This window comes from Pongo pygmaeus, chromosome 13 (genome assembly GCF_028885625.2).
Source record: "Pongo pygmaeus isolate AG05252 chromosome 13, NHGRI_mPonPyg2-v2.0_pri, whole genome shotgun sequence".
In the NCBI taxonomy this organism is placed as follows: domain Eukaryota; kingdom Metazoa; phylum Chordata; class Mammalia; order Primates; family Hominidae; genus Pongo; species Pongo pygmaeus.
Window position 1 is genome coordinate 59,707,998 of NC_072386.2, and position 15,322 is coordinate 59,723,319.

Below are 15,322 nucleotides of genomic sequence, written 5' to 3' on the forward strand. Positions count from 1 at the left end.
TATGCGAGCCAGAACACCAAGGCCATATAAATTGAGGACAATGGGGACCTCCTTCAGGTGTTTTAGGCTGGGAAATGATGTGATCAGGTTGGCATAACAGAAATAACTCTCTGGCTATAGTGTGGAGATTAGATTAGACTGGGGCAAGACTGAAGCAGATAGACGTATCAGAAGGGCATTGGAATAATCCAGACAAAAGATAGTTTATGTAAGCTGGATCAGTGGAGGGAACTTGAAGGAATGGTTGACTTTGAGAGAAATTTTCAAAATTCAGTTATTGAGATTGATAGAATTTTGGAGGAGGGAGATGGAGGAATCAATGAAGACACTAAGATTTCTTGATTGATCACTAGATAGCTGGGGGTTCCATTCTCTCAGATTTGGAAGAGTAGGATTTGGGAGAAAGAGAATGAGTTTAAGTGCCTATGGCATGTTCATGTGGAGATGCCCAGCAGAAAGATACATGAGTCTGGAAGTGATAGGGGATCAGGCCAGAGTGAGAGACTTGGGAATTACCTCTGTATAAACGAAGCTGGAAGGCATAGGAGAAGTCAGTTAGGTAATTTGGATGCCTATAGCAGAAAAAAACTAATTAATAATGGTTTAAATTGGGATTTGTTGTTTTTCTTTCCTAGTGAAAAGTGCAGACCTAGGAAGTCCAGACTGGTTAGAAGACTCAACAATATGATCAGGAACCCAGCTCCTGCTATTTTTACATCCCACTCACAGTGATAATGTCCATTTTCAGGGTTGCCTGCTAGGATGAACAACCCTGTCAGTTTCCCCAGAAAACATGTCCTGTTCCCAGGACATAGGACTTTACATTTAATTTAATTTAAGTTTTTTTTTTTTTCTTTTTTTTGAGACACAGTCTTGCTCTGTTGCCTGGGCTGGACTTCACTGGTGCAATCACAGCTTTCTGCAGCCTTGACCTCCCCAGGCTCAGGTGATTCTCCCACCTCAGCCTGCTGAGTACCTGGGACCACAGGTGCCATGCCTGGCTAATTTTTCTATGTTCTGTAGAGATGGGGTTTTGCCATGTTCCTCAGGCTGGTCGTGAACTCTTGGGCCCAAACGATTCTCCCACCTCAGCCTCCCAAACTGCTGGGATTACAGGCGTGAGCCACTGCACCAGACTGGGACTTTAAATTTTAAAACTAAGAAAGGCCCAGGCTAACTAAGATGAATTGTTCACCCTAGTCACCTCCTGTTCTTAAAGTGGCCATTGCAACTCTAGCCCATCGCATGCACACTTCAGACAGAAAGAGGGAGGAAAGGAGAGGACAAAAGAAACCTACTAGCTGAGTCAGCCCCACCTTTGAGGAGCTTTCCTGAAAGCCCCATTCAACAACTTTCTCCATCTAGAACTTAGTCACTGGCCACCCCAAATGCAAAGGTGGCACAGCAATGTCATTCTCTTGGCTGGGCATATTGCCAGCCCCAATCAAATTGGAGTTCTGTAATGAGGAAGCAGGAGAGAATGGATATTAGGGAGGCGATTAGTTACTGCTATGGTAAGGAAGAGTCATCATAGTAGAGAAGCTAGACCCAGACCCAATGAAATACTAACAAGTAAGAGACTGACAAAGGTAGAGAATACCATAGAGAAGATAGAGGAGTAGCAGATAGAAGGTAGGGGCAAAACTATTAAAGGGGGGGATCAAGGAATCCAGAGGAAAAGAACATTTCAAGATCACGATGTTGATGCTGCTGCCATGCGATTTTATAAATAAGGGCCACCTCTAAGGTGAAAGATGTCACAACCTTCCTGTAGAAATTCCCCTCACTCCCCAAAAGCCAAACACCCCAGATGTGGGAGAAGTTTCTGAGTCAACTAGGAAGGAAGAAGTCGGACATGATCTGTCCCATGTGGTCTTCTTCCAGGACCAGGCAGATATTGCTAATCAATAGTGACACTCTATTCAGGGCGTCTCCCCAGGCCTCACTGTTTTCTTCCATTTCCATCCTAAGTAGCACTAGAGAAAAAAAAATCTTCCTTGGCATCAAGATCCCTTTATTAGACATCAAGGTCTCGTCCAGCTTCACCATATTAAGGTTCTCTGGAGGTTCTCTAGTTGTCAGCCAAGCTTTGCCTTTATTTGTGAGAGGAGCAAATTTTTTCTTATAAATGAATTTGAAAAGGAAGAAATTTTTCTTTTTGGAGATAAGTATTGTATAATAATGACAGATGTGTAATGAATTTCCTGAGGCAAATGATATTGACAAGGAATACTGCGAACACCGAAAATTCAATTTCCACATCAGGAAGAAAGGACTTACCACACCCATGACCCTGTGTGTTGGGATAGCTTGGAAGTTTGTACATGGTAATTTTGTGCTGCTCTATAAATACAGGCTTTCCTTTTTCCTTAAGCAAAGCTGTATTTCCCCAGTGCAAGAGCCTCTTTGCTGGTCTAGAGAAGGTTTCATTCTGGGAGGGGTTTCTTACCGCTTGGGACCAAAATAGGATGACAGTATCTAGTTGTTCCTTTTCAATTACAGATAATTTTGCCCACCACACTTTAGAAGTGGGACCTGCCTATAAAGTTGCATTGCAAATCAACCATCCTCAGTATGCTGGCTTCTGGGGAGATTTAGATGTAAGCTTATACCTCTTGAGTCTCATTCATCCTCTTATCCATAGAAACTAACCAAAAGCCAGGAGTTTCATGTACTTTCATTGAATGAAAATGAAAAATTTCTTGAATCTGTGTCATATTAAGAGCTTCACATGGCAAAGAGAGGGGTGAAGAGAAGCCATTCCCATAAAAAACATGCACTGAAAAGACATATGCCTTGCGAAACTCCATGGGGAAACCCTTTCTAACTCAGCAGGAAGATTTGGAAGCCTGATGGACTTGTTTATGTTACATGATATGAAGTACCTTGTTGTCTGGCAACTGGGGGCCCATATACTTTATGGAAATGGATTGTTCATAACATGTACCCATTGCCAGTTAGTAAATACTTATTAAGACATTGGACTGAAACTGTGGACTGTGCCTCATACAAGCTGATAACTAGAGGTCTCTGGACCACCAGTGCTACCCTTCTGCATGTGGCTCTGTAACCCTTTATCTTCATGTTGCCCCACTTACCACCCTTTGGCAGGATTTACCAGTAATATTTGATAGCATCCTCTGAGCTCAAGCCTGCGGGGTCTCTGACAGCAGTCAGTAACCAAAGTGCAAGTGCCAATAATCTTATTTTGTATCCCTTGATTCTAAGTTGCACCATAGATTTGCTAACATCCTTTTAGGGAGTGGGGAGGTGCACTATAGATCAATTGTAAGACATGCCCTAATTTTAGAAATCTTGACACGTTTAAAAGTCTTTTAGATTTGAGGCACTGCAGTAGAAAAATTAATCAGATTATTGTGTTATCAGTAGAAATAATATTTGTGGAGAAGCCCAAATGAAAGTCCATATAGATTTATCCATACCTTCAGGATCCCAGTATAAGGAAAAGGAAGAAAAGGTATTTTTCCTGCTGTAAGAAAATGATATTATGAAAAGATAAATGAATAAAGGAGGCAGAAAAGGAAATATTTGGAGACAGCCTGGTGCAGGGGAAAAGGCACGGACTTTGTGCCTCAGCTTGGTTTACTAGCTGTTTCCTTGAACTGGTGAATTAATTTTTGTCAATCTCTGTTTCCTTATTTGTAAAGTGGCAATTTCTACATCATAGGATCATTTGACAGGCTTAAGGGAGAAGAACATGTGTGAAGAATCTAATACCCAGAGTACAGCAAATGTTAGTTGTTTTTGAATCTTTGTTTCTTACCAGATGACTTGAGCTGAAGTCTTAAAAGTTATGTTCATCATTTTATTAAAATTATGATTTATATAATTAGTGATTTATTAAACAACACAAAATAATAGTAAAATTGGAAACTTCAAACAGAAGATGAGAATACTTTATGTGAGTTATAAATATTTGTGATTTTTTTCTTACATAGTTTCAGATCAGACCATTCTCTGCCAGAAGTAATCAGTAGATTTATAAATCATTGTGAATCTGATTGATTGAGAAAAAAACTCAGATATTAATAGTCCCAAAGATTAAAAAATCATTTTACATTTAAGGAGTGCTATATTATTTATTTTCTAATAACACGATCAACTTTGAGAACCCCATACCCATTGTATTTTCTATACATTTTGAGAAATTTGACTTTTTCATTTTTTTGAAAGTCTTTGATATGCAAAGAAAATAACACTCCTTCAAAATGTAAGCTGATGGTTTATACATAATTGAGGATGCAGTTCCACAGAGGCATCCTCTCTCCACGACAGAAATCTGTTCTTTGCAGAAACTTCATGAACATTTGCTGGATGCTTTGCATGTATTATTGTCCAGGCTGCTTTGATTATCTAGTAGATCCCAGAGATGACTGTCATAGCATAAAAAGACATGCCCATAGCAGTAGAGCAGGCACTAGGGAGAATAGATCCAGTCACAGATAGTTGGAAGATCTTCTACATAGCGGGCAGAAGTTGGTGTCAGAAAGGTAGGGCAGGCCAGGCGCGGTGGTTCACGCCTGTAATCCCAGCACTTTGGAAGGCCGAGGCGGGTGGATCACCTGAGGTCAGTAGTTTGAGACCAGCCTGGCCAACATGGTGAAACCTCGTCTCTACTAAAAATACAAAAATTAGCCGGGCGTGGTGCCGGGTGCCTGTAATTCCAGCTACTTGGGAGGCTGAGGCAGGAGAATCGCTTGAACCTGGGAGGTGGAGGTTGCAGTGAGCTGAGGTTGCGCCACTGCACTCCCGTCTGGGTGACAGAGCAAGACTCTGCCAAAAAGAAAGAGAGAGAGAGAGAGAGAGAGAGAGAGAGAGAGAGAGAGAGCACAAGCGCAATGGGCAGCAGGTAGAACAATAGCAATTGGTATGAAGGAGGTCCAATATGAGATGACGAGGTGGGGTAACCATCAGAAGAGGATGCTGATCATCTAACTGGACATAGGAGCACTAACATTTATTAAGAACTTGGCCCTGTGCTAAGTACTTACATTATCTTATTTAATCTTGTTTAAAAGACTACAAAATCGGTATTTTAACATCCTCACTTTACCAAAGAAGAAAGTGAGTTTCAGATAATAGAATTAACGTGCCCAAAGTGACATTGTTTCTAAGTGGCGTGGCCAAGATTTGAACCAACATCAAGCTGATGTGATAGCCACATTCAACCACTCTACCATACTGTGTCCACAGCAGGACCTGATCCAGGGAGGCAGACAGTTAAGGCATTCAGAAAATTGAGTGGGAAGATCCTCGCTTGAGTTCAGGGACTAGACTTCAGCCCTGGGAAGGAAGCTGCCAAAAACAAGCAGTGTCCTTGTCTTAGATATGCAAGGCACTAAGTTCTAAACAAGAGAGACATAGGCATTGCTGTCAGACCTCCATCATCAGATTTCAGCCAGAATCACATCAGGAGTAAATATGCCGGATTCCACTTGAAATGATGATTAGCCTTGGATAAGAACCAGAGGAGCTTAGCTGTGGGGAGGGAGACTGTTTAGCATGGCTAGCCAGGATGGGCCCAGCACTAAAAGGACAAAGTTGTAGACTTTAACATCAAAGGGCCAATTAAAGTGAAATGAATGAGGCCTGTTCTCATATCAGCACTGAAAATGTGCTGCTGGTCTGTTACCCTGAACAAATATCTTCTCTGATCCATATTGGAAAAAAGTAAGAAGGCAATATACATTTCTCTCTGTCTATGCAATAACTAAAAAACTCCTGCCTTTGATGATGAGAACAGAAATTAGCAATTAACATGACCATTTACAAAGCATCTTTATATATAGTCATGTACTGCATAATGTTTTGGTCAACGATGGGCATATATGATAGTGGTCTCATAACATAATGAAACTGAAAATTCCCTGTAGCCTAGTGACATTGTGATGATTCTGATCCCATATAGGCCCTAGGCAAATGTGAATGTTTGTGTCTTTGTTTTTTTTTTTCTTTTTCTTTTTTTTTCTTTTTTCTTTTATTATTATTATACTTTAAGTTTTAGGGTACATATGCACAATGTGCAGGTTAGTTACATATGTATACATGTGCCATGCTGGTGTGCTGCACCCATTAACTCGTCATTTAGCATTAGGTATATCTCCTAATGCTATCCCTCCCCCCTCCCCCCACCCCACAACAGTCCCCAGAGTGTGACGTTCCCCTTCCTGTGTCCATGTGTTCTCATTGTTCAATTCCCACCTACGAGTGAGAATATGCGGTGTTTGGTTTCTTGTTCTTGTGATAGTTTACTGAGAATGATGATTTCCAATTTCATCCATGTCCCTACAAAGGACATGAACTCATCATTTTTTATGGCTGCATAGTATTCCATGGTGTATATGTGCCACATTTTCTTAATCCATTCGATCATTGTTGGACATTTGGGTTGGTTTCAAGTCTTTGCTATTGTGAGTAGTGCCGCAATAAACATATGTGTGCATGTGTCTTTATAGCAGCATGATTTATAGTCCTTCGGGTATATACCCAGTAATGGGATGGCTGGGTCAAATGGTATTTCTAGTTCTAGATCCCTGAGGAATCGCCACACTGACTTCCACAATGGTTGAACTAGTTTACAGTCCCACCAACAGTGTAAAAGTGTTCCTATTTCTCCACATCCTCTCCAGCACCTGTTGTTTCCTGACTTTTTAATGATTGCCATTCTAATTGGTGTGAGATGGTATCTCATTGTGGTTTTGATTTGCATTTCTCTGATGGCCAGTGAGGGTGAGCATTTTTTGGCTGCATAAATGTCTTCTTTTGAGAATGTGTCTTTGTTTTTAACAAAAAGTTTGAAAAGAAAAAATGTTACAATATTTAAATCAGAAAAAAACCTCATATAATAAGGATATAAGGAAAGAAAATATTTTATACAGTACTGTACAATGTGTTTGTGTTTTAAGCTAACAGTTGTTACAAAAGAGTCAAATGTTAAATTTTTTTTTAATTTATAAAGTAAAAAGGTTATAGTAAATGTAGGTTAATTCATTATTGAAGAAAGAAAAATATTTTATATAAATTCAGAATAGCCTAAGTATACAGTGTTTAGAAGTCTACAGTAGTATACAGTGTTTATGAGTCTCCAGTAGTATACAGTGTTTATAAGTCTACAGTAGTGTGCAGTGTTTATAAGTCTACAGTAGTGTACAGTGTTTATAAGTCTACAGTAGTGTACAGTAATAGCCTAGGCCTTCACATTCCCTCCCTGCTGACGCACTGACTCACCCACACCACTTGCAAGTTAGTGCCCCATACAGATGTACTATTTCTTATCTTTTATGCTGTATTTTTACTATATCTTGTCTATGTTTAGGTATGTTTAGATACACAAGTACTTATCATTGTGTTTCAATTGCCTACAGTATTCAGTACAGTAACATACTGTTACAGGTTCGTAGCCTAGGAGTAATAGGCCGTCCCATATAGCCTACATGTGTAGTAGGCTCTCCATCTAGGTTCATGAAGTACACTCTGTAATACCTGCATAATGACAAAATCACCCAATGATGATTTCTCAGAACCTATCTTCATCGTTTAGTGATGCATGACTGTACATCATTTTATCAGGTTCTCACAACAGCCCTATAGATATGAAGTCATATCTCACTTCAGTTTTACAGTCTAAAGTCAGCACAAAATGTGAAAATTATACACTGTCAAAATTGCTCTTAAGAGTTCCTTAAATTACAGAGTACAGTGTACATGGTTTTATACGTATTATGCCATTTTTATGTACAACACGGCCAATTTTTCTTTCTGCATGGAAGTATATACTTATTTAAACATTAGATGAAATAGATTCCATTTAGTGGCTATTCATATGAAAAACATATTTCGTATGTGTGTGTGTCGTAGTACTAGTGGTTGGGTTGTTTTTAGTTGGTTTGTTTTTCTCTAAGTACATTGATTTTCCACATATTGAATGTATATGTAAAGGGGCTCTCTTCTTTTATTATTCCCATTTTGAAAATAAAGAAGCCAGTGATTCAGTTTGTGTGTGTGTCATAAGGTTTTAAACCTAGGTTATAATTTACAAATCCTGAGTAGGGTCCACTGTACCACACAGTCACCCCAGCATGATTATCACACCTGAAGGACGGGGCATTCGGCATTCATTAGCTAACAGAATTCCATGGGTGCCAAGAAGCCCCCTGTGATTTGTGCCCTGACCATGCTGCCACAGTGATGGTGTGGGACTTAGACCTACCATGCTGTGCCATGGCTATTGGAAGTTATCAATACATTGAGTTCTGGCCATGCAGATGTGTCCAGCGATTGAACATAACTTCAAGACTCAGTTATTTATGGCTTGACTTCACTTAAACAGAAAAGCTTTTTCTGTTGTTTTCTGATGCCTGCATGTGACAAGGAGACATGTTCAGACCCTAGGGCACGTGGAGTCTACTTTCTGGCAAGATGGCTTAATGATTGTTTTTGATTGCTGACTTACTTTTTAAAAAAATCTATTTGGAAGTTTATGGCCCTTTTCTGACCCTTTATAAAGATTTTATCATCTCTAATAAATGTCTAGTAAATCAGTTCCAATTGCCTAAGCAGCCATATTTGAAGTGGATCCTTCCCTCTCCTTCTGATACCATTTCTCCAACACTGTGGTTGGTAAATCTCCCCCAGATCCCTGGCCTGATGCATCACAGTCAACCTCCCAATCCCCCTGTGATATCTGCCCTTCTTTGCCTTTTTCTCATTTGTTTTGTTTACTCTAACATCTCTGAAGCACTGCTTTGTATTCTTATTGGTTTTAAAAGATGAGAAAAGGGAGCATGTCAGCAAGAATGGTGGAGTAAGGACCTCAGAGAATCCTCTCCCCATAAGAGCAATGAGAACAGCAGAAGAAATGGTCAAAATCAACTTTTTAAGAACTCTGGAAGTTAACCAAAAGCTTACAACATTCAGGAGCATGTATTCAAGAAAAATGAAGGAATACTGTTAAAACAGTGAACTTTATGGTGTTCTACATTATTCCCATTTTGATATTTAAATATATATGGAAATACAAGGGACCCAGAATAGTCAAAATGATCTTAAAAATGAGTATGAGGTCGGAGGTCTCATACTTCTCAATTTCAAAACTTACTACACAGCTACAGTAAGGAGGACTCTGTGGTACTGGAATAAGAATAAACATAGATCAATAGAATAGAATTGAGAAGTCCAGAAATAAACCCCACATCTATCCTCAACTGATTTCAACAATGGTGGCAAGAAAATTCAACGGGCAAAAATTAGATCAAAGATCTAAATGTAAAAGCTGAAACAATAAAACTCAGAAAAAAACATAGCTGTAAATCTTCGTGACCTTAAATTTGAGAATGGCTTCTTAGCTATGATGCCAAAGGCAGAAAAAAAACTAAAAATAGAAAATTAAACTTTATCAAAATTTAAAAATTTTATATTTCAAAGGATACCATAAAAAAGGTGAAAAGACGGCCGGGAGCGGTGGCTCACTCCTGTAATCCCAGCACTTTGGGAGGCCGAGGCGGGCGGACTGCATGAGCTCAGGAGTTCGAGACCAGTCTGGGCAACATGGTGAAACCCCGTCTGTACTAAAATACAAAAAATTAGCAGGGCGTGGCAGTGTACACCTGCAGTCCTAGCTAATCAGGAGACTGAGGTAGGAGAATTGCTTGAGCCCAGGAGGTGGAGGTTGCAGTGAGCCAAGATCATGCCACTGCATTCCAGCCTGGGTGGCACAGCAAGACTCCGTCTCCATTTAAAAAAAAAAAAAAAAAAGGTGAAAAGACAAAGCACAGAATGGGAAAAAATATTTGCAAATTTTCTATCTGATAAGATCTATTATCCAGAATGTATAAAACCTCTTATAACTCAACAATAAAAAGACAACCCAATTTTTAAAATAGACAAAGGATTTGAACAGACATTTTTCCAAAGTAGATGTACATTAATGGCCAATAAGCACATGAAAGATGCTCTACATAATTAGTCACTTGAGAAATGCAAATCAAAAGCATAATCAGAGATCACATCTACTGGGATCACTAAAATTAAAAAAAAGATGGGCAATAACAAGTGTTGGTGAGGATGTGGAGAAATTGGAACTCTCATACATTGCTGGTGGAAATGTAAATGATGCAACCACTTGAGAAAGCAGTTTGGCAGTTCTTCAAAAAGTTAAACATAGAATTTCCATGTGGCCTAACAATTCCACTCCTAGGCATACACCTAGGAGAACTGAAATTTTTGTATACAAAAACACTTGCATAAAAATGCTCATGGCAGGATTATTCATAATAGTCGAAAAGTAGAGGCAATCCAAATGTCCATCAACTAATGAATAAATAAATAAAATGTGGTATAGCCATAAAATAGAATATTAGCCCCCAAAAGGATGAAATTCTAATATATGCTACAACATGGATGAACCTTGAAAGTATGCCAGGTGAAAGAAGCTAGTCACAAAGGGACACATATTATATAATTCTATTTATATAAAGTTTCCAGAATAGGCAAGTTCAGGCAGACAGAAAGTAGATTTGTGGTTTCCAGAGGCTAGGGGTGGGGAGAATGAGGGATGACTGCTAATGGATACAGGTTTTCCTTTTGGGGTTATGGTGAAAATGTTCTGGAATTAGATAGTGTTGATGGTGCACAACTTTATGAATATGCTAAAAACCTCTGAATTGTATTAAAAGGGTGAATTCTATGGAATGCGAATTATATCTAACGTTAACTTCCAAATATCAATCTGATTAAGATGGAGTAAATAAAACATTTTACACCGAAAGAAAATTTCGTTAATTCACTCGGTGGTAAAATGATTCTTTTTAAGTAAAAAGAACTCACATATTTATTCTAGAATAGCAATTTTCTTAGTGACAAGGCAGGGAAAGGCAACATCCTTGACATTAATATCTTCCTCATCCTATGTTTTCTAAAACTTCTTCAAAATATACCATGTTCCTTCTAGTTCAATTTAGCTATAACATGACCACAAAATATACCCCTACACTGAAGCCACAAGCAGAGATAACAAGTAGTTTCAACTCAAGGGCCAACTCAGATTGATTGGTAGTGGTTACATGGAGCACTATGTTTAGGAGGATTCTAAGGCTGTATCCAGAGCAGGCCTGGAAAATGTAGTGATTAATTTAGAAAATTAGTCTTGAAGTTGGCAGTGATAGTGGAGGTGGGCGGTGCTTGGGCTAATGATTAGGTCTAGGAAAATGCATCATTCTGCTGAGTGGATTGCATCCAATCACCTGGGTAGATACATCTTTGCATGGACTGTAATGCAGCTAAGAGGCCAGTTCACATGGCGTGACCTAAAAACAAATATGAGATCTTTAAATGCAAAATTCCAATATTTTAAAATAACCCACATTTATGGCTAAGATGTCAAAATCACTCAATGAATAGCACCGACTTTCATCACACAGAATAAAATCTAGGTATTTTAAATAGTACATTTTATATAGTGTGTGCTCTCAAAGGTTCTTGACAAGAGAACATTAGCATAAGCTTATAGTAAAATCTGATCAGGTGAGAGAGAATGTCAAGATAATTTTTTTATGGCACTCACTGAAAAGCCAAGATAATCACCAGCAGATGGACTCTGTGCACCTGCTTTAACACACATTCACTTAAATTTGAGTTGTACCTTCCAGCAGAACTGTTGCCTGCCTCCTTTACATGCTACAGGAGCCTGCACTTTCTTTGGTAGATCAGAGGTGGCTGGAGAATGAACTCTATTTACCTGTCCATACACTGTAAGTCAGCAGTTCTCAAAGACCAGTAGCATCAGTATCACCTGGAACGTCTAAGAAATGCAATCTGTTAGAAATGCAGCATCACCCCAGCCCTACTGGATTGGAAACTCAAGGAGTGGGCCTGGGGAGGTGTATTTGAACAAGATATCCAGATGACTCTGGGCTCAACTTTAAGAGCATTGCTTTGAGTTGTCCCTTTCTAGAGTGGGAAAGGAAAAGGGGAAGGAGAGAAAAGTGAGGCTGGGGAAGTGCCCAGGGAAAATTGAGCCTCCCATGGCAGCAAAGTTGGTATTTGATATGAATGTTGATAGGACATAGCAAGGTCTTTATTTGTTTCTTTCCTCTTTTATACTCCATGTCCCAACTCTCTACTTCCTTGGAAAAGGTTTGAAGTACTCACGTGATCTCCCCCAATCCGGCCTGCTTAAAGTCCCTTCTTTTGGGGCAGTAGCAAAGAGTGGGGAAAGAGGATGGCGCTAATACATTCCTCATGCCACAAGAAGCAGCACTTTTATCCAAAAAGGGTTCGCCTCAAGAGCCCCAGCTTAGAATAGTCAAACCCAACAAGCCCTTCACCTTGGAAATGCACATGAAGCACTTAGAATAGCACTTGGGCCTGAGTTGCAATGAGTGTTGCCTGTACGTGGGAGGTATGGTGGTGTCAGCAATTGCTGCAAGGGCCAGATTTCTTCACAGGGTGCCTGGGTTGGCATCTAGAAGCAATTGCTATCCGCACCCAGTGGGCAGCTGCTATGTTAAGAAGATTGCCAGCAAGAGTTAGATCTTGATCTTGAAATCCTTCAGTCGGCAAGAAAGGATCCCTGAAGACAATGCCCTAACTGTGTCCCTCATGTGAGGATGGCCGTCATCTGAGCTCCAGTTAGCCTGTCGGTACTCGCCACAGAGATAAGGATCCAGGCTGGGATGGGCATTTGAGACAATAAGCGTGGGAGGACAGGCTGAAGAACATCAAGCAAAACAAAGAGGATTTTCAGATCCTTTGTAGTAAGAGTTTAGAGTTAGGGAGACCGAAGTGCAGACACAGGGAGGTGGAAGCCACAGGATGAAAGACAGCAGGTTAAATGACAGCCATGAATGTGGGGCCCTCCGAGAAAGCGTGAGAATCTGCAGGCCAGAAAGGCCCAGGAGGTCCCCAAAGACCCACAGGCAATTGGATCATTGATATAGGAAACCAGATGGTCAGAGGGGGGTTTGGAAGGCTCGAGTTAAGGTTCTTGGCTTCAATGCCCCACCTTTTTTTACAGAAATGCTTTTCACATCTTGTACAGCCAGCAGAAAGCACTTGTCAATATTAGGAGGGTAGAGGGAGAAGGGAAGGAGAATGAACAGAGGAAAAGGAAAGGAGGAGGAGAAGGACAGGGAAAGGGGAATAAGAAGACAGAAGAGAGGAGGAGAAAGAGAAAGGAGGAAAGAGGGAATCCGAAAGGAGAAGTGAGGATAGAGGAGAAGGAAGGACGACTTCTAGTCCCAGAGTGTCCAGTGCTTTCCCAGCCCTGTGCTACATGTTTTGCAAGTGTTTCCTCATTTAGTTCTCAGAACTATGAAATTTGGTCATGGAAGAGTCAAGGGAAGGAAGTCTTATTCCTAATTTAAAAAAAAAAAAATAGCTTACAATGTACTTTTTCTGCCTAGGTCCCAAGATCCAGGCTTAGGTAACCAAATCAATTCAGTCTACATAATGATGCAAGTTAAATGCAGATTGAAACATTAGGTAATGGGGAGAGCTATGTAAGGAGAAGGTTGAGTCCACCTAGTTATTCTGACTTGTCATGCCGCTTTTCTGATTCTGATGTCCCTCAGCCTGCAGACACATATGCCTATGGGGACCAGGGAGATGAATGCAATGTGCTAAATGGGCCTGGTGTAAAAGAATAAAAAGCAGAGACACTCAGTGTGAGGAGTGAAGAGGGAGTGATGGCAATTATGGCAAAGTGGAGACCACATGCCACCCTCTGAAGAGGCAGCACCACTCAGCTCCAGCCTGTTGTCATCATCTGGTAACATGGCTTCAGTGCTTTGTAATTTTTTCAAAAGAGGCCAGTGATGCAGTGTTCAGGCAACTTTCAGTGGGTTGACAAAATATATCTGCAGGTTTATCTGCCCAGAGATTTACTGAACTGCAGTTGCGTATTTTTCCAGGTTGCAAACCAAAAATTGATCCTTTTCCTGTGTTCCTTTCTCTTTCCAGGCCATTACATTTATGTGGATACCTCCTTTGGCAAGCAGGGGGAGAAAGCTGTGCTGCTAAGTCCTGACTTACAGGCTGAGGAATGGAGCTGCCTCCGCTTGGTCTACCAGATAACCACATCTTCAGAGTCTCTGTCAGATCCCAGCCAGCTGAACCTCTACATGAGATTTGAAGATGAAAGCTTTGATCGCTTGCTTTGGTCAGCTAAGGAACCTTCAGACAGCTGGCTCATAGCCAGCTTGGATTTGCAAAACAGTTCCAAGAAATTCAAGGTAGGTGGAGTTTAGGAGAAAGATATAGGGCCTATTATCTTTGCTTTATACTATTCTAAAATCTTATGAAAACTTCTGACGTGGAGGTTAGTTATCTCCTGGATTATGATGTGATGTTTCATAAGATACATACCATAGAAGAATATTAGCAATGGAAATTAACATTTTGTTTATTCCTTAAAAGAGCTTCTTCCCAGATTTCTTTCCCATCTATTTAAATGAGCCTTCTGTAAAAATCTAAATGGGGCTTAAATCAACCTCTTCAATAAAAATATATTTTCTATGGCTTTAAGGAGTATTCTCATTTCTATAATTTTATTTTGTCCTTCTAAATTGTGTGTGCTATGTGTTTATCTTCTTAATCATTTCTTTGCTACAAATTTTGAACAAAACATTATAATAAAAGGAAAATGAAAATACTTTAAAAGAGAAAAGATACTTAAAGGACATGTTCCATTTCCTTTTCAAAGAGGGAAGTTGTTCCTTTGGGAGTCCTGGAAAAGGAAGGTAGCAAATGTAAGGTGAAGCTGGGTGTGGACTGGATAAGGAAGGAGGATGGGATCCAGACACACCTGGCCATAAAGTGTGATGTTTATTGAAAATATTTCATCGAGGACACAATGGAGCCATCATGAAAACATTCCCCATTCCTAATCCGCCTTTCAATTTCCTATCCCATCCCACTTCTTTGAAAAGCTTGAAATACTTTACTCTCCAATACCCGCTGTCTGCTTGGAGTCCTTCCCTGTCAGCCAGTGGTTGAGGATGGAGCATGGGGGCTCTGAGTTCCCTCTTTAACAACTTCTTCCCAGCAGCTATCACCTCCTAAATCTGCCAGCATAGTTGCAGAATATAGGGCTAAAACCACAGGAGAAAAAGTGGTTACTTTCAGAAACAGGACCACAAGTGCTACCACAAGCACTGAAGATGTTGGTGGTTGGGATAGCAAGAGAAGAAAAGACAGCTGACTCTGAGCTTCTATCAGATGCCTTACTTACCTCGAAGTTTTGATGTATGAGTTTATGTGCACATGCGCATGCACACACATACATACACACACATTCTTTTAGTAA

At 40.2% G+C, this 15,322-nt stretch overlaps 1 protein-coding gene across 3 annotated transcripts in view; it reads left to right on the forward strand.

The window, feature by feature from the left end:
- Positions 1 to 15,322, forward strand: part of MAMDC2 (MAM domain containing 2) — a 182,192-nt gene that overhangs the window by 50,171 nt on the left and 116,699 nt on the right. For all 3 annotated transcript variants that reach the window (XM_054501711.2, XM_054501710.2, XM_054501708.2), the window contains exon 3: positions 13,978 to 14,249. In XM_054501711.2, coding sequence (XP_054357686.1) covers positions 13,978 to 14,249 — 272 coding nt within the window. The remainder of the gene's footprint in view (positions 1 to 13,977; positions 14,250 to 15,322) is intronic.